General features: G+C 42.2%; 3 protein-coding genes across 7 annotated transcripts; 1 reads left to right on the forward strand and 2 right to left on the reverse strand.

The window, feature by feature from the left end:
* Positions 1–2,453: 2,453 nt before the first annotated feature.
* On the reverse strand, positions 2,454–9,960 carry zgc:55943 (DUF4612 domain-containing protein). Of its 5 annotated transcripts, none has more exons than XM_036985609.1 (8): positions 9,684–9,960; positions 8,722–8,824; positions 8,262–8,355; positions 7,093–7,228; positions 4,422–4,504; positions 4,204–4,274; positions 4,000–4,060; positions 2,454–3,831 (listed from the first exon to the last, which is right to left on the reverse strand). In XM_036985609.1, the coding sequence occupies exons 3-8, from the start codon at positions 8,262–8,264 to the stop codon at positions 3,793–3,795; spliced, it is 393 nt and encodes a 130-aa protein (XP_036841504.1). In that variant the 5' UTR covers positions 8,265–8,355; positions 8,722–8,824; positions 9,684–9,960; the 3' UTR covers positions 2,454–3,792. The 5 variants fall into 5 exon arrangements, with proteins under 5 accessions (XP_036841504.1, XP_036841503.1, XP_021468532.2 ...); XM_036985608.1 differs by having other exon boundaries at positions 8,262–8,422; XM_021612857.2 differs by lacking the exon at positions 8,722–8,824.
* Positions 9,961–10,264: 304 nt separating this feature from the next.
* LOC110530065 (vesicle-trafficking protein SEC22b-B) lies at positions 10,265–14,485 on the forward strand. The gene is made up of 5 exons (XM_021612852.2): positions 10,265–10,499; positions 10,704–10,813; positions 11,327–11,487; positions 11,768–11,914; positions 13,613–14,485. The coding sequence occupies exons 1-5, from the start codon at positions 10,425–10,427 to the stop codon at positions 13,765–13,767; spliced, it is 648 nt and encodes a 215-aa protein (XP_021468527.1). The 5' UTR covers positions 10,265–10,424; the 3' UTR covers positions 13,768–14,485.
* Positions 14,293–16,351, reverse strand: imp3 (IMP U3 small nucleolar ribonucleoprotein 3). Its single transcript, NM_001165082.1, is given in 7 exon segments — positions 14,293–14,682; positions 14,858–14,930; positions 15,026–15,077; positions 15,228–15,307; positions 15,435–15,509; positions 15,648–15,755; positions 16,104–16,351. Coding segments are annotated over 7 exon segments (552 nt in total). The 5' UTR covers positions 16,241–16,351; the 3' UTR covers positions 14,293–14,655.
* Positions 16,352–19,479: the final 3,128 nt, after the last annotated feature.

The raw sequence follows: 19,479 nt of genomic DNA on the forward strand, positions 1-19,479 counted from the left end.
TGCATGTTCAGTGGTGTCCACGGCAGTTTGTCATAGCACTCACACGTACATGTATGCGCACAGTAGTAGACAAATCAAATACAGTAGAAGATAAACAAATAAGCTTGTTACTATAAAGAAAAAAACTATTTGGGTGCATCCTATTTGGGTCTGGCCACAGCACCTCATCAACATCACAAGCGATGTTTTCTCTGGCTAAACAGTGGGGTAAGTAGCGTCTGGAGTGGGGTATCCAGCCCTGGCATGCCCCCTCGTCCTTGTCCTTGTCCTCGTCCCCCTCTTCCTCTAACTCTCTCTCCAAAATTGGCCTCCTTTGTTGTCCAAACCAAGAAAGCCAACCTGAAACCTATTTATAGTGCTCAAGCTCTGATTTCTAAGTGAAGAAATTAGCTATATATCAGGATAAGGTAAGACCCAGATGCAGACCATGTCGAAGTAACAATGTTTATTACAGCAACAGGGGCAAAGGTACAGGACGGCAGGCAGGCTCATGTCAGTAATCAAGAGATGGGGCAAAAGTAAACAACAGCAGGCAGGCAGAGTGGTCAGGTGGGCAGGCTCAGGGTCAGGACAGGCAAGGGTCAAAACCAGGAGGACGAGAAAAGAGAGACTGGGGAAAAGCAGGCGCTGATACAAAACCGCTGGTTGACTTGACAAACAAGACAAGCTGGCAACAGACAAACAGAGAACACCGGTATAAATACACAGTGGATAATGAGGAAGATGGGAGACACCTGGCGGTGGGTGGAGACAATCACAAAGACAGGTGAATGATCAGGGTGTGACACTATAAGTGTAGGTAACCAGTAAATCAGTGTGGCATATGGAGTGGTTAGCAGTGGTTTCCAAATGAAGCACGAGACCTGTTAGATTTGAATGACGTGTCTAATATAGAGCTCTGTTTTACAATTGCAAACTGAGTGTAAAGCAGATAATGTGCTTGCAGTTTTGCAGACTTGGTCTGAATTTAGGTACATTAGTTAATGGTTTCACTGAGTGTGCCTCAAGTACCACTTTTAGTGTGTTTGTAAAAAGATTGTAAAAAAAAAAAAGAGATTGTAAAAAACTGTAAAGTGGCAAGTGATTCCATGTCTATGTATACAGGGCAGCAGCCTCTAAGGTGCAGGGTTGAGTAACCTGGTGGTAGCTGGCTAGTGATGGCTATTTAACAGTCTGATGGCCTTGAGATAGAAGCTGTTTTTCAGTCTCTCGGTCCCACCTTTGATGCACCTGTACTGACCTCGCCTTCTGGATGGTGAACATGTTGTGCTCATCACTGCACTCTATACTCTTCTGTAAACTGGTAATCTCTGTATACCCATCACATTCTGTTAAAGGTCCCCAAATCGCACACATCCCTGGGTCGCTCGTCTTTTCAGTTCGCTGCAGCTAGCGACTGGAACGAGCTGCAACAAACACTCAAACTGGACAGTTATCTCAATCTCTTCATTCAAAGACTCAATCATGGACACTCTTACTGACAATTGTGGCTGCTTTGCGTGAAGTATTGTTGTCTCTACCTTCTTCCCTTTGTGCTGTTGTCTGTGCCCAGTAATGTTTGTACCATGTTACGTTCCTGCAATGTTGTGTTGCTACCATGCTATGTTGTCATGTGTTGCTGCCATGCTATGCTGTTGTCTTTAGGTCTCTCTTTATGTACTGTTGTGTTGTCCCTCTTGTCGTGATGTGTGTTTTGTCCTATATATATATATTTTATTTTTTTATTTTTTATTTTTTCTCCCATCGCCGCAGGAAGCCTTTTGCTTTCTGGTAGGTCGTTGTTGTAAATAAGAATTAGTTCTTTAACTGACTTACCTGGTTCAATAAAGGTGTACTTTTAAAAAATGTAATAAAAAGCCTACATAAAATATAAAGACACTGAGGCTGCGAAAATATGAAATATGACGGAAATACTAAGACGACCATAACCGCCTTCACAAGGTGCTACAGTCTCTGTGGGCCTGAGGGTTTGTTGTTTTAACTTATCTGACAATTGACACATAATCGATCATCAAAGACACTGCGAAATGTAGTTGGACATTACCCCTGAGAGGATACATAAAGCTGTCTGGAATTGAATTAAATGTCCATACAGTACCTCCATTAAGCAACAGGTTAATGTAGCAGACTGCAGTAGGCCACTACCAAATGGCACCACTCAGAACATGTACAGTCCACTGGGAGAGACGAGCTAGAATAACTAACACGACGTTTTGTTGTGTGATGTCTCGCTACCCATTTACTTCGCATTTTTAAACTGTAGAGGGCAGCATTAAACCAACCGTGGATGCTTCATTTAGATCATTGCTACGCCATCATTTGACATTGACAGATACAGACTATAGTAACAAAAACAAAAAAACGTGGCTGTGCCTCTGCATCATTAGGTAATAGTAACACCACAATAACTGTATGTGCAACCATTTTCTTGGACAAATTATATTACGGTGACCTGAAAACATTTCTGTTTTTTTATTTGACTATAATAAAATAAAAAACATTTGAACATGAAAAACAAGCACAGACAAATGACCATGACGACAAATGCAAAGACCATTGCATGATCTATGCTCCTAATACAGTATACTGCCTGTAGATTTTAACACTGAGATGGTCTTATTAACAGGTAAGGAGAACAGATAGTGACAGTAGGGTGCTAGGGAAATAACTGTGTGTGTACACAAATGGGACAGCAAAGCCTAATGAAGAGGTAGGCTCTCCTACAAAAGACAATGACTAGAACACTTCAACCCTGAGCATTAAAATTAAACAAGAATACCCTACGTGGTGAAGTAAGAAGACATAGATAAGACTATGAATCGCATATGAACATACTGTAGAAAAGAAGATTCAAAAAGTGTCTTGGAATGCAGGAAGTAAGTAACCCCGGTTTCCCCTCCAAGGGTGTGTTCATTGGGGTGGCACGCTTGGAATGTTGCAGATAGATATACACTACATAGAGATAAGGATATAATGCAATGATAAGGAGCATCAGCAGCTGTATTTGTGTTTCTATCTGCAATGCTCAATGTTTCAGCCACCTGGATCGCATTCATTAGGGAACACTGTAGAAAAAAACATTTTGCTATGGAAAATGTCAACTGCCGCTTCTTATTCGAAGGCCCTCCCTGTTTCAGAACGTTTTCTTCCATTTGGTGCCCAATGAATACGACCCCTGGAATAATTCCCAGATTCATTTTCCTCTGCTCTCCATTACCTCCACTGTTCATAATCCAATCAGAATCAGATAAGGTTGACAAATGTTCTTTGAGACTGATACCATCATGGTTATTGGTCGTGACTTTAGTCAATCCATGGGTTCAAAATGACTGGAATGCCAGTGTCTTTTAACGGACCACAGTCACAGAGTCTAGAGCAGCTGCTGTACTTCCTGTGCATGGTAACCATGGCGACAGACTTGGAGAGTTGTTCACAATTATACGCCTGGTGCATGGAAGTGGTCCTTGCTCCTTTTGGGGGGGGGGGGGGGCGGACATTGTCGCAATGGACTCAAACATCTGTTACGGGGAGACGGTTGTAGATAGACTGTGTGGTAAGCAAAGGTGCTTGAGGGTCAACGTGTCTCCCACTCCACGAAATGGGCCAGTCCAAAAGGAGGAGGGGCCATTAGGTAAGGTATATGTGGTACAGTCTGTCCATGCCATTGGAAAAATCCAGTGGAGGCAAGTGGAGGGAGAAATTGGAGGATGGGCTCATTGTAATGGCTGAAATGACACCAGCCTCCATTGGACAAATCCTTCCTCTCAGGGGAGCAGATATCGGACGTCAGTGCTATGTCATATCCTCTTCCTCTGAGCAGTAGTCCTGCCCCTGAAAAAGCAAAGCAGAAGATGGAGTTGTCCCCAGACACTTACCCCCCCCCCACACACACACGCATGATTTCAGCTCTGCCCCAGATCAGTTTGGCTCTCTTGCCAACCCCTAAGGTCATTGTCATGCTGAAGTTAACAGATCTGGAACCAGGCTCTCTCTCCTCACCTTTTCTATCTTCTCATCCAGCATCCTGAAGAACTCTTGCTGGCTCTCTGAAGAATGGATACTGTGGAGAAAGAAATGAGTCATTCACACTAAAGGGTTATGGTTAGTTGCATTTCAACTCCATTAGTTCAGGGATGGAAAGGGACAACAACCACTGCATTCATTTGTGTCACGATGACAACAAAAATAGTTAGTTCAACTCACTGTGTCTTCCCATTGCCATTTGATCCTGTGTCATCTGTGCGTTGGACCCTAGTGAGCAGGGCAGTTTTCTCCTGAAACACACAGGGGGCAATCATACAAAATTATTCTGCCAGTGATGTAAGTGTACAGTATGTAGGTGTAGAGGTTTACCCTTGACTAACTTCCCTTACTAACTTTTGAGGGTTCATTAAAAAAAATACAATTCTGGCAGTTCTCACCGTGCTGTCCTGGTTGCAGGTGTTCAGTCTGTCCTCTTCTCCATTGTTATACTTGACCTTGTCCACTCCTTTTTTGTACTCGTCTGTAAAAATGTTTTTTTTTTTTAAACAGTGAGCTATAGGAGGATGTGGCGCTAGTACTACAAATGAACACATCCCTTTCAGTCCAACTCCTGATGCAGAAGCTAAACGCAGTGTAGGTGAGAACGGGTGGGTCAACCAAGTTGCAATAAAGACTTTCTAACTTTTCTACACGCGAGTGCCTTTATATTTCTGTTCTTATGCGATTGTTAACACTACCAGCGACATCAACTTATTTTTTGCTTGTGACGATACATTTTTACTTGACAGCTCCATGCTTCGGATTAGAGCAGGACTGGAATTAGAGCAGCCACTCATGATATTCCCGATCCATTCGATTGAAATGTTGCCCAGCAACAGCCCCAAAACATCACTTCTCTAGAGGAGATCTGCATGGAGGAATGGGCCAAAATACCAGCAACAGTGTGTGAAAACCTTGTGAAGATTTACAGAAAACGTTTGACCTCTGTCATTGCCAACAAAGGGTATATAACAAAGTATTGAGATAAACTTTTGTTATTGACCAAATACTTATTTTCCACCATAATTTGCAAATAAATTCATTAAAAATCCTACAATGAGATTTTCTGGATTCTACAATGTGATTTTGTCTGTCATAGTTGAAGTGTACCTATGATGAAAATTACAGGCCTCTCATCTGTTTAAATGGGAGAACTTGCACAATTGGTGGCTGACTAAATACTTTTTTGCCCCACTGTACATGTTAACGGTCTTGGAACTGTGGATAGCATGCTTGGGACCGAATGGTTTAGATGTATGACTCTCCTCTCGGACTACTCCCTGAGGTTGCTGCACTACCATTAGCAGCACCACCAGCCACTATTTAAGTAAAGCACGTGGGTAGGTATGCTAGTACTCAGTGTGTTGCAAACTCAGCAAAAAATAAACATCCTCTCACCGTCAACTGCGTTTATTTTCAGCAAACTTGACATGTGTAAATATTTGTATGAACATAACAAGATTCAACAGCAGACATAAACTGAACAAGTTCCACAGACATGTGACTAATAGAAATTGAATAATGTGTCCCTGAACAAAGGGGGGGGGGGGGGCAGTATCTGGTGTGGCCACCAGCTGCATTAAGTACTGCAGTGCATCTCCTCCTCATGGACTGCACCAGATTTGCCCATTCTTGCTGTGAGATGTTACCCCACTCTTCCACCAAGGCACCTGCAAGTTCCCGGACATTTCTGAGTGGAATGGCCCTAGCCCTCACCCTCCGATCCATCAGGTCCCAGATGTGCACAATGGGATTGAGATCCGGGTTCTTCGCTGGCCATGGCAGAACACTGTCATTCCTGTCTTGCAGGAAATCACGCACAGAACGAGCAGTATGGCTGGTGGGATTGCTGGAGGGTCATGTCAGGATGAGCCTGCGGGAAGGGTACCACATGAGGGAGGAGGATGTCTTCCCTGTAATACACAGTGTTGATATGGCCTGCAATGACAACAAGCTCAGTCCCATGATGCTGTGACACACTACCCCAGACCATGATGGACTCTCCACCTCCAAATCGATCTCGCTCCAGAGTACAGGCGTGTAACGCTCATTCCTTCTAAGAAAAATTGTGCGTTCCTGGTGTAACTCGGGCAGTTGTTGTTGCCATCCTGTACCTGCCATCCTGTAAAAACAAACCGACCAAAACAAAACCCGGACAGGCACTGACCTAAAAACAAAAGTACTGTAATTTGATAGTTTCCTAACAGCAGGTGTTTTACTGAGTCATCTTTTACTGCTGTATGCTATGTTGGTCTCAGGTGTGATGTTTGGATGTACCGATCCTGTGCAGGGGTTGTTACACGTAGTCTGCCACTGCGAGGACGATCAGCTGTTCGTCCTGTCTCCCTGTAGTGCTGTCTAAGGCATATCACAGTACTCATATTGCAATTTATTGCCCTGGCCACATCTGCAGTCCTCATGCCTCCTTGCAGCATGCCTAAGGGACTCTGGGCATTTTTCTTTTGGTGTTTTTCAGAGTCAGTAGAAAGGCCTCTTTAGTGTCCTAAGTCTTCATAATTGTGACCTTAATTGCCTACCGTCTGTAAGCTGTTAGTGTCTTAACGACCGTTCCACAGGTGCATGTTTATGAATTGTTTATGGTTCATTGAACAAGCATGGGAAACAGTGTTAAAACCCTTTACAATGAAGATCTGTGAAGTTATTTATATTTTTACAAAGGATCTTTCAAAGACAGGTTCCTGAAAAAGGGACATTTCTTTTTTTTTTGCTGAGTTTGTCAAAACATTGCCAAAATGTGTACGAAATGTAACAAATGAAGCTAACATACCATTCAACATTCTATTTTTCCACACAAGCATATCTGTTTATTCCATTTGGACGACACTTTTATCCAAAGTGACTTACAAACATCTGCGCATAAGCCTACATTTTAAGTACAAGTGGCCCCATCGGGAATTGAACCCACAACCCTTAGCATGGTAAGCGCCATGTTCTAACGAATGAGCCACACAGTAAAATATTGTCCCATATGAACGTTCTGCAAGGCTGAACATTCAAAACATTCATTAACCCTCCAGAATAGGCCTGTACAGGTGAATGTGTACTGACCGGAAAGAAGGTCCCCATTGCTGTAGGCTTTACTGCGGCCCTCCTCACCACTTGGCACTGCCGACACCTGCTTGGCCGAGGTGCAGCCCATCTCCTTACCCGCTTTCCTCCTCACCCACGCACACCACAGGCTGACCTAGAGGAAGGAAGGGATGGAGAGAGGTTGGTTTGATAGGGAGAGGGAGATTTTAAGGATATTAAGGATAAGGGAGTATCTGACCTTGTGTCAGTGGCAACATGCCTAGAAGCATTCCACCCAAATGAACAATCCACCATCATTAATCTTTTAAAAAGGTGTTTTAATCATAAATATTTAAGAATAACGCACTGGCCAAGGCCTTTCACTAAGCCTGCCTAGTTTTGCGATGCGCAGTTGAGAACTACAATCACAACACACGGTCGTACCAGCTGCACCTCACACAATAGGCCATTCAAAGGTGCTCGCGATGCCAATGGTGCCAATCTACTGCGAACCGGTTAGATTGTTGGGCACCAGCGAATGAGGGGGATGTGACAATTAGGACTATGCGTTCGTGACCCAATCAATTTACCGTCCAAGTATTGACATGGTAGACCGAGAGAGTATGCAAATAATAGCTTGCTGTGTGTGCTATTAAGGCATTGTGGTTGTTAGTCAAGAGCAGATATATTTTCATAGCATAAGCCCTCGAATGGAGACTGGCCTGACGACCTGATTATTATTGGACAGACGGGTCTCTGGTTGAGCGCACTGATCTGATGAGCTGTGTCCAGCTGCGGTGTCAGCTGACCGATTGGACTGTCATCACGTTTCGATATTCTACTGTATTCTACCGAGTTAGCGCGATGACATTAGAAAGCTATATGAAAATGTAGGCTGCGTTATCATCATGCTATTTCAGTGCATCGATGATGCTATCAATTGAGCTTTATTTATAGGCAGGCGGCTGGCAGCATCCATTGCTATTTCATTTAATAACAGAAAACTGAAAAAACGGCACCAATATTGACTCGAATTTCATCGAAAAACTGACGAAGACTGAATGTTTGCTATCGACTATAATAAAAGAAAGTGCAATAGAGCACGGTTTCATTGCACAACGATCCAGGCAACATCCACAAACAAACAAAACGACTGGACCAATACAAATATCCAATGTTATTCCAAGTACAAACATTAGCAAATTTACCATTTTTTACAGGATCTGTCCATGGTTCTGCCTGTATTGGTTCTTGGAGTTTCGACCGGCTTCAAACGACAGGCGCCCGCATCGGGGACAGCATCTGCATCTCTCAATACACCGTCAGACATTAGCAATCGAGATGCTATCCGCCTGGCTCACTGTCGGGTCTGGAGAATTAGTGAAACTGATGACACAAATGGTTGTTTCTTGATGATTTTCAGACATTACCCAGAACATTTTTAAAAATGTAATCGAGCCACATGAGACTTAACTATATTCTAATATTATGGCTGAAAGAACATTCACATAAAACATCTGACTTGTGTTTAGTTTCGGTGGAGAGTGTAGTTTCGGTGGAAAGAGCTGTGTGGGTCAAGAGAGTCCGTTTGAGGTTGCCAGTTTTCGAGCAGTGCAGAAAGTGTTATGCTGAAGCAGTGAGGAAATTAACCATGGTCATTAATTGTACCTCATAAATGGAACGGAAAATCCAAGAAGATTGATGAGGTAATAGCAGCAGCAGAGAAGCTTTGGGTGTCAGAGATTTTGGTGAAGAAGAACTACAGGAGGATCTGTTAGGGCCAAAAGAGTGGGAAAGGGTGGTGGGTTTGTTGGGGATAGTGGCGTTTATGTAAAGTTAGATGGTGGGGCCATTTCTTTTTCCCATTGCCCTTTTTTTGTGAAATCTGGAGGGTACAATTTTGAACAAATGTGCAATTCACACTCCGACCTGTGAAAGGCAGCTGGAAAACCACACTAAGAATAAGAAGAAAGTTTAGAGCATAGATAAAGATAGAGGGCTCGTCTTTGTATCTGTGCCATTGTAATTTGTGAGAGCATGGGCAGCGCCATTGAGGCTATCTCCATTTTAAAGTAGTCCATTTTCTTCTTCTCGATTCGCTGATCCCTTCATGTCCCGGTCGGACATGACTCCAACAGGGTCACCAGGAGGGCTCAGCTAATGAAGTTGGACGTCTCACCCAGTTGACTACATTACAGTGGTGGAAGCACTCAATGGTGCTGCTCATGCTAAAAAGGCCTTTGGCCACTACAGGCCTCTCTATCAGAGTTGCCGTCGGACCCAATTCCAGGGCGCAACAACAAGATATTCCACTAGTTACCACAGCCACAAAGTAAAATTGGCCTACATATTAAAAATGTATTAAACCTAATATTATATTTTTGGTCTTAATTGAAGGTTAGGGCGAGGCATACGGTTAGCAGTGTGGTTAAGGTTAGGGTATGCTTTAAAATCACATTTAAAAAAGATAAATTGTAGAAATGGGCGGGGTTTATTTGTGGCTATGATAACTAGTGACGACCCCTCGCGCATTGAGGGGTTGTGTGTCTTGAGGGAGGACACAGAGATATTGGAGAAATGTGAAGATAGGAATCCAATTGCGCCATAAATTGAAAAACGTAACGCCTCACCCAGAAGACGGTCGACCAATCGTGTCCAAGTTGTCATGCTGCGTCACCCAGTTGATAAACTAATCGTATTGCAAACACTTCTTGAAGTCAGTGTATGAGTCGAGAAACCTGCCTATTTTCCTAAAAAGTACGTCATATCACGATTCCAAAGCTATACGATATTATAGAGAACAATTGAATTATCTCACATCTCGGAAAATATTTGTAATGTTGTAATTATTGTTGACGAAATGTATGCTAATGTTGGGTTTTTGAGTATGCGCCCAATTGACTCCCTGAAGGAGAGCTCTCCTTGTCCCAGAATGCACTACGCGGCCCATTGCCGACGCATGGGCAACGTACAAAAGAGTTATTAATACGATTCCAATCTCCCCAAAAGTATCTCTGGAGTACAGCTACGACCAGAAGTGACTTTTCGTAGCAGGTTATGAGGGCATTTTAGCTAACCCTAACCTAAGTCTCCTAACCTGCCACGTTAATTATCCTAACCTGCTACGAAAAAGTAAATTCCGAAAAGTCTAAAATGTTCGACCTGCTAACTGGTTGTAGTTACACACGTGCCGCGTTCCAACGAATCAGCAAGTCGGAAATTGTGAACGCGGTATCAGCACCCGCATCGAGCTACTCGGGCGTCAGATTTGACAGCAGAAGCTGCGCAGCCAAGTTTATTTGAAGTTTTTACACATCCAGCAAAAACCTACGACTCAGTCTGTAGTGTGGATTGTAGAGGTTTCAATCAATATGATTTTACTGACAATGATCGTTCGAGTAGCAGATGGTCTGCCGCTTGCTGCATCGATGCAAGAAGACGAGCAGGTTTGAATGAACCACATTCTCTTCCTAGCTAGCCTTGCTAACTTAACGGTTTACAAACTATTTAGCTAGCTAAATTACATAATATTCTGATGAATACTACTAACACTTATATTGCCTTGTTTTAGAGGCACTTCTATCATACATAGTGTTTTTTTTTAAACTGCAAGAATGATTTCATAACCCTTTAGCTCTCCCTATGTTTAGTCAGGAAGAGACTTGCAACATTACCAGAGCCAGGCTAAGCAGCTGTGCCGCAAACTAAATGCCCAGAGTCCCAATAGATGTACTCTGGAGGCTGGGGTCATGTCCTTCCAGTAAGTATGAGCTCTATGGAGTCTTGTGTCATTGGTGCCGAGTTTCCATTCCTAACAAGGCAAAACTCGGGTTTAATACCACTTTAATAATGTTCACATATCCTACACTACTTATCTCATGTGTATATACTGTATTTTAAACCATCTATTGCATCTTGCCTATGCTGCATGGCCATTGCGCATCCATATATTTATGTACCAATTATTTTTCAATCCCTTTACAGTGTGTATAAGGTAGTTGTTGTGAATTTGTTAGATTACTTGTTAGCTATTACTGCACTGTCAGAACTAGAAGCACAAGCATTTCGCTACATTCACATCTGCTAACCATGTGTATGTGACCAATAACATTTGATTTGGTTACGTGTTCAGGAAAAACTGTCTCAATAACCCCCTAGTCTGTGACTGGTCGGCCGCTGTGCTGTATGTATAAATCTTAATCGGCCTATTTGAGAAACTAATGTATTAAGTGTTTCTCCCACTAATGGGTCACATCTGTGTTCGTCTCACCAGCTATGTAATAGAACATGGCGTGTGCTACTTGGCCTTGTGTGAAGCTGTGTTTCCCAAGAAACTGGTATTTGGGTACCTGGAAGACCTCCAAACAGAATTCAATGAACAGCATGGAAAGAAAGTCCCCACAGTCTCCAGGCCGTACTCTTTCATTGAGTTTGGTGAGAACTTTTCTCTTTTCAATCATTAACATCCAATTCAAGACACCCTAGGCAAACAAACCATATTTGAAGTAAGGGTGCATCATAGCTGATGTAAAAAAGACAACTAGATAAGACTGGCAAAAGAAAATCCCAGTAGACGTCCACCATATTGCATTTCCCCATCCCTTGTTTTTCAATTCAGCGCAGATGTAAGTAATGACGAGCGGATGCCACATTAGACTTGAGATGCACCCTAAACCAACACGTAGTGTGTTATTTGTGTATATTCCTTCCTCAGACGTGTACATCCAGAAGACAAAGAAGAACTACATTGACAGCAGGGCACGGAGGAACCTGGGCAGCATCAACACAGAACTGCAGGACGTCCAGCGTATCATGGTGGCAAACATTGAAGAGGTCCTGCAACGAGGAGAGGCCTTATCTGGTAATCATCATACCTTGTATAATACATAGCCCTGGCATCAAACCCGCCATAGACATAAAATACACCTAATTCATTTAAAGGGATGGTTCAGTCCAAAATCTACAGTACTGGTCAAAAGTTTGGACACCTACTCATTCGAGGGATTTTCTTTATTTTTTACTCCCATTTAAGATTGAAGCTTGCATACAGTGCATTCAGAAAGTATTCAGACCCCTTCCCCTTTTCCACATTTTGTTAAGTTAGAACCTTATTCTAAAATTGATTAAATGAATACAAATCTTAAATCTACACACAATACCCCATAATGACAAAGCGAAAACAGGTTTAGAAATAACTTATTTGCATAAGTATTCAGACCCTTTGCTATGATACTTGAAATTGAGCTAAGGTGCATCCTGTTTCAATTACTCATCCTTGAGATTTGTCTACAACTTGGGAGGCCACCTGTGGTAAATTTAATTGATTAGACAGGATTTAGAAAGGCACACCTGTCTATATAAAGGTCCTACAGTTGACAGTACATCAGAGCAAAAACCAAGCCGTGAGGTCTGTGTCAGGATTGTGTCGAGGCACAGATCTGGGAAGGGTACCAAAAAATGTATACAACATTGAAGGTCCCCAAGAACACAGTGGCCTCTAGCATTCTTAAATGGAAGAAGTTCGGAACCACGAAGACTTGCTAGAGCAGGCCACCTGGCCAGACTGAGCAGGGGAGAAGGGCCTTGGTCAGGGAAGTGATCAAGAACACGATGGTCACTGACAGAGCTCCGGAGTTCCTCTGTGGAGATGGGAGAACCTTCCAGAAGGACAACCATCACTGCAGAACTCCACTAATCATACCTTTATGGTAGAGTGGCCAGACGGAAGCCACTCTTCAGTAAAAGGCACCTGAGAGCTTGCTTGGAGTTTGCCAAAATGCACCTAAAGGACTCTGACCATGAGAAATAAGATTCTCTGGTCTGATGAAACCACAATGGAACTCTTGCCAAATGCCAAGTGTCACGTCTGGAGGAAACCTGGCACCATCCCTACGGTGAGTCGTGGTGGTGGCAGCATCATCATGCTGTGGGGATGTTTTTCAGTAGCAGGGATGATGAACGGAGCAAAGTATAGAGATCCTTGATGAAAACCTGCTCTAGAGCACTCAGGACCTCAGACTGGAGCAAAGCTTCACCTTCCAACAGGACAACAACCCTAAGCACACAGCCAAGACAACGCAGGAGTGGCTTTGGGAGTCTCAATGTCCTTGAGTGGCACAGCCAGAGCCTGGACTTGAACACGATCAAACATCTCTGGAGAGACCTGAAAATAGCTGTGCAACAACACTCCCCATCCAACCTGACAGAGCTTGAGGATCTGCAGAGAAGAATGGGAGAAACTCCCCAAATACAGGCGTACCAAGCTTGTAGCGTGATACCCAAAAAGTCTTGAGGCTATAATCGCAACAAAAGTACAGAGTAAAGGGTCTGAATACTTATCTAAATATGATACTTAAACATTTAACCTGTTTTTGCTTTGACATTGTGGTATTGTGTGTAGATTGACAGGGGAATTTAAAAAAAATCAATTTTAGAATAAGGCAGTAACGTAACAATGTGGAAAAAGTCAAGGGGTCTGAATACTTTCCGAATACACTCTAATACCGCTATTATTGGTCACACTAGTCCTCAAATTTTTGATTAATATTTTTCCCTCCAGCTCTCGACACCAAAGCCAGCGATCTGTCCAGCCTTTCAAAGAAGTACCGCAGCGACGCCAAGTACCTCAACACCCGATCCATCTATGCCAAGATAGCAGCAGGGGCAGTCTTCTTCATTACACTCATCGTCTATATGCGTTTCTGGTGGATCTGATTGGCATAAGGACTTTGAAGTTGGTGACAGTCTGAATTCCCATTTAAACTTGCTGGTACCTATTAATTATAGGATGCCATATTGGTGGTTCCTGTTAACAGCAAAGCTTAAGTTCCTACATCGATGCCTTAGGGAAAGACCTTGTAAGTAGTAGATGGAACTGTGCCTTCTTCAGCTTTGTCATGTCTCGTACCTAGGGCACTGTTTGGTTAATCATGTCAAATGACCTGGATTTTAATTTGAAGCCTTTTCCAGAAATGAGAGTTAGACCAAAAAAATAAAGCAATTGTCTGAGGATGGTGCTGGACCATCTGACAAAAATAAGGGGACAGATTGATGGAAAATGCTTTAAATAAAAGGTTAAAATCCAGGTGACATGATTAACCAAACACAGAATCCTTCAACACCTGTATAAAGATACTGCCCTGTGGTTGGTAATGTGAGCAAAGTAGAGCTTTCTGAATTCACAGTAAAGGTATAATCCCATTAGTTGGAATATAAAAGGGATTGAACACTCAATAGTTTACATTATTCCGTTTTAATTAGTTTTTTACAATGTCACTGAATGACAATTCTATCTATATGCAAATGGTCTTAAGTGTGAAACAACCCTTTACCATGGCAAACAAGTTGTATATTGTTTTCAAAGGTTACATAACTGTAAAAGGATTTGTTGAAATGTATATTTATCTTAATGTTTATAAAAAGTTGAACACTACATGTTGAAATAACACTCCTTCCCTGCTCAAAAAAAAGTCCCATACACACTCAAACACACCATGTTCAAACATGGGCTCACCCATACAAATGCTCATACTTCTTATGCACACACATGCAAGCCTCTGCACATTCCTCTTGTCCTTCCCATGGGCGATGAATACTGTAGGTCTATACCACAAGATCAAAGTCATCCCTCTGGAAAACAAAGGGCACCAATGAGACAGTCAGAATCCCCATTTGTACAACAGGATTTACCATCAGACTAGACCATCTTATATCCAAACAAATATGCCTGGGACCTTCGAGCTATTCAAACATAAACAAACTGAACTTTGTCAGACTTCTTATCTTAGACCGTGGTCTCTCTCACCTCATCATTGTAGGTCATGACGTGCTGTTTGATCTTTGAAGAGTCAACCCATGTTACAAAGTCTTCCATATTTCTGATGAAATAAAACATTTAGGATTTTGGGGGGCTGACAAGATGTCAGAAAGGAAGAAAAGTACCAAAAGTAGTCAGACAAAACCCTACACTTACCTAGTGACAAGGAAAGCTGCATCTGTGACAATCTCTGGTCCCACACGCACATCTAAGGTACAGTCAAGGCCACAAAGCACTACATAGATAATCCAACACAGAATAACAGTCTATGATCCTTACAATAGGGTAAAAAAAACACCATTGCCACAGCATGCGCACAGGTGCTACATCACTAGTACTGTTACCATGTGAAGGATACGTCCCTGTTCGATGAAGGTGATGGCTGTCTTCAGGTTCTGAGCCATTCGTAAGCTTACCATTATGGTGGGTAGCCGCCTCCTGGAAATCAGAGAGATGGAGATAGGACCGAATTGAGCCAGAGGTATTGCAAGCGATGGATAGAATGCAACATCTACTTTTACTCTTACTATTGTTATTGGGAGATGGAATGGGTTTGTTTATTCACCTGCAGAATGAAGAGGCGGTGACTTTCTCTGTAAGAGCCAGGTTCTGTTTGGTGGGGATCAGCCCAGTACCGTACCTTTAAGAAGAGATGCAAAATGCTAGACACCATCATCACTCTGTAGTAGCTGTGTGTTACCCACATTACTTTTAGAGGACAGACAGTTTCCTATGGGCGCAGGGGCCCGGGTTCGAATTCAGTCACACTGATACTCACAGTTTCTCAAGTAGTTGACATGTACTGTGGGCTCTGAAGCCATCCTTCTCGTCCAGATCACGTATCTTCTGAGCAAGCTCTCTGATGTTACGGCTCAACTTATTGTACCTATGGATATAACGTTAGCAGACTGTGGCTAATCAAAACACACTGAGGCTGCTGAGTAGGGACAGTGTTCTAGGGGTTGTCAATGTGCTAAAAATGCCTCCACATAGAACAAATTTGAATACAATAGATGGAATAATAGGGTTGGATGTTTGCCCATATCGAAGCCATCATAATTAAACTAGAATGCGTCCTGTAGGTAGGCCATTTTAGAATTAGCAATAGTCACCCTTATTATACTATATACCAAATTAACAATAACTTCCGCATCAAAACCTAAACTTATTAACTTAAAACACATTTTACATATAGCTGGAGACAAAGAAAAAGGCCATAAAACCGCATTCTCACTTGGTGTAGTCTTCTCTCTTCTCGATGTGATACCTCCGCAATACTTTCACCTCGTGCAGGTTGTTGTCTACCTCCCAATTGATAAAGTCAACCTTCTTCAACAGCTTCTGCTCATGAAATTTCAATTTTCGAACCATTTTGCCGTAATAATTTTGTGACTAGAAAACTAACATGTATTTACCAAGATACATTTACTTCCACGCTTTCCGGACCAAGAGGAAGCGCATGTTTTTCTTCTTCGGCGACCTGGTGCTGATTCGCAAACAAAGAGAATCATACCTCCAAAAATAAATAAATAAATTGTGTGATACCGCCATCTACTGCGCAGGAGTATGTACTTGTAACTGCACGTACATGTCGAACGCCGAACTCTTTATTAAGACAATGCAGAAACCCCAATCCGTGGACGAGTGAGTGCCCCATTTTCATTTGTGCCTAAATTTAAATAAAATGAAAGTTATCTGGCTAATTCAGCAGGCTATGGTGTGAAATAGGCTTGTTGAAGTGCTGTCTTCTTTTTATTATTACTTAACATTAATAACGTGTTTGAGGTCCTTTGGTGTGCTTATCAATGCACAAGTACTATTTTGCCCCACTCATATCAATATAATAATTTTATTAATTCCAATGGTGTAAAGTACTTAAGTAAAAATACTTTAATTAAGGTACTACTTATGTATTATTTTTTACTACTTTTACTTTTACTTCACTATATTCCTTAAGAAAATATTGTACTTTTTACTCCATACATTTTCAAATCAAATCAAATGTATTTATATAGCCCTTCGTACATCAGCTGATATCTCAAAGTGCTGTACAGAAACCCAGCCTAAAACCCCAAACAGCAAGCAATGCAGGTGTAGAAGCATTTTCCTTGACATCCAAAAGTACTAGTTTAAAAAATGGTCCAATTCACGCACTTATCAACAGAACATCCCTGGTCATCCCTACTGCCTCTGATCTGGCGGACTCACTAAACACACATGCTTCATTTGTAAAGGATGTCTAAATGTTGGAGTGTGCCCCTGGCTATCCGTAAATAAAATTTAAAAAATACAAGAAATGGAGTTAGCTGCCCGGGAGCAGATTATTTCAGAAGGATTTTTTATCATAGAAATGTACCTGGCTAAAAGTTGAGCCACTGTCTTGGTACCGGTTATCCCAAGTTGAACTCAGAGTTGACCAAAGTTACCTCACTAACTCCTCAAACCACATATGTAGTACAGGGCTCTGGGAATAGACTTCAAGACAATGTAATGTGAGAGACTCAACTACACTGCAGACCAGAAGAGGCTGGTGGGAGGATCTTTAGGAAGAGGGGGCGAATCGTAATGGCAGGATCGGAATACATGGTTTCCATATGTTCGATTTGTTTGTTACTGTTCCATTTACTCCATTCCAATCTTTACAATCATCCCTTCCTCCTATAGATCCTCCCACAGTCTCCTCTGCTGCTGACAGACAGTTCATGTTATAGGGCCACTCCAGAGTGGCATACTATGAAGCAAGCTAGGTCTACTCAGTCTTTTATAAAGATAACCAGCTTCAGTTAGCTTCACATACCAGATCAGGCTTCATCTGTACTATGACGGTGGATATTGCTCGTCCGCCTGCCACTACCTCTAGCAGGCTTGTAACTGCGCGTGCATGTCGCACATGGCTTGTTGAACGCCTAATACCCAGCCTACACCGCTCGTGTCGCGAGCGTTGCAAAATAAATTTAGGAATCTATGTTATTCAATTATTGCACCCACACTGCTCGCGCATCTGCGTTGCCAATGGTTAAAATAAAAGTAATTCCTATTTCTGACGCAGATCGCGCTGCAAGTCCTGCCTCTCCCATCTCCTCATTGGTTTATAGAAGCAGGTACCCACGTGCCATCTCCTCATTGGTTATACCCACGTGGGTGATTGAAATAGGAACTTTGTTGCCGGTCGTCGTGGTAATACTATGAAAGTTTAGATGCCAATCACCATATAAGTTCAAAGATGAAAAAGCCTGGAAGGTGGAGAGATGAATAGAAACGATTCGGTTGACTGTTTTATTAATTGTCGGAGTAGAGGACCTTGTGCATTTCAGGTAAAATAACAACTCAATGTTTATATCCCAGGACAAATCAACTAGCAAGAGTAAGCAAGATAAATAGGACAAATTAGCATGCAAGTACAAGCTAGTTAGCTAAATTGCCATAAATGTTGAATGCTTTTCGACCTGTCCCTAATTGAATATAATTGGTTCAGAGTTTGTTTTGATATTTTAACCAGCGTGTCGTGATCGCGTTTGGTGTGGGGGGACAAAATACATTTATGCACGATGGCACACGAGCATTGCCAGTTTGGGTTCCGTGTAAGTGGACTGTGCCTTTAAACAGCTTGGAAATGGTTTTAGAATAAATTTCATGGCTTTAGAAGCTTCTGATAGGCTAATTGACATAATTTGAGTCAATTGGAGGTGTACCTGTGGATGTATTTCAAGGCCTACCTTCACGTTCATCTGTACAAACAACAGTACGCAAGTATAAACACCATGGGACCACACTTCCGTCATACTGCTCGGGAAGGAGACGCATTCTGTCTCCTAGAGATGAACGTACTTTGGTGCGAACAGTGCAAATCAATCCCAGAACAACAGCAAAGGACCTTGCGAAGATGCTGGAGGAAATGGGTACAAAGTATCTATATCCACAGTAAAACGAGTCATACATCAACATAACATTATGTAGAAGTCATTAAGTTAACTTGCCATTGTCTTTTCATCTGTTGTGTACAGTAGTTTTCTGGTGGGAGTCATATTAGGGATGGCTTTTATTGTTGACCATTGTCCTTGAATACTCTTATTCTAAGCTGGGTTGCTGGCCAATTCCACAAGAGTAATTATACTGAGCCAAACACAATTTTATTGTTATCATCTGATTATAGTCAAATAAATGCCATGAGTTATAATAATTGGTAACACTTCCTTTTAAGCAGTCCTTATTACAGTACAATTACATGTGTAATTACACTGTAACAAGTATTGTAGTTGACTGTAACGACTCATAGTTACAATGTAATAACATGTACCTGGAGGTCGTTGCAGTCTGTAATTACAGAAGTGTAACAACTAATGCTTGCTATCATGCTTGTTACAAATGGGCAGGTTCCCACTAACTTCACCAACTGCATCCATTTCATTAACACCTGTGACAAAAGTTGGGATCCATTGTGGATGCGCTGGGTGTCTGAGGGATTATAGCCTATGCTCAATAGGCTCTAATTACTTAACCACGAATGTACACTGATCAAAATATACAGTATCTCCAGTCAACGTTGTTGCTAGCACTTTCCCCCAACATATAGCATACCATCTAGATTAACTTGGTCGAGTTTATGAAAA

Source organism: Oncorhynchus mykiss, chromosome 8 (assembly GCF_013265735.2).
Source record: "Oncorhynchus mykiss isolate Arlee chromosome 8, USDA_OmykA_1.1, whole genome shotgun sequence".
NCBI lineage: Eukaryota > Metazoa > Chordata > Actinopteri > Salmoniformes > Salmonidae > Oncorhynchus > Oncorhynchus mykiss.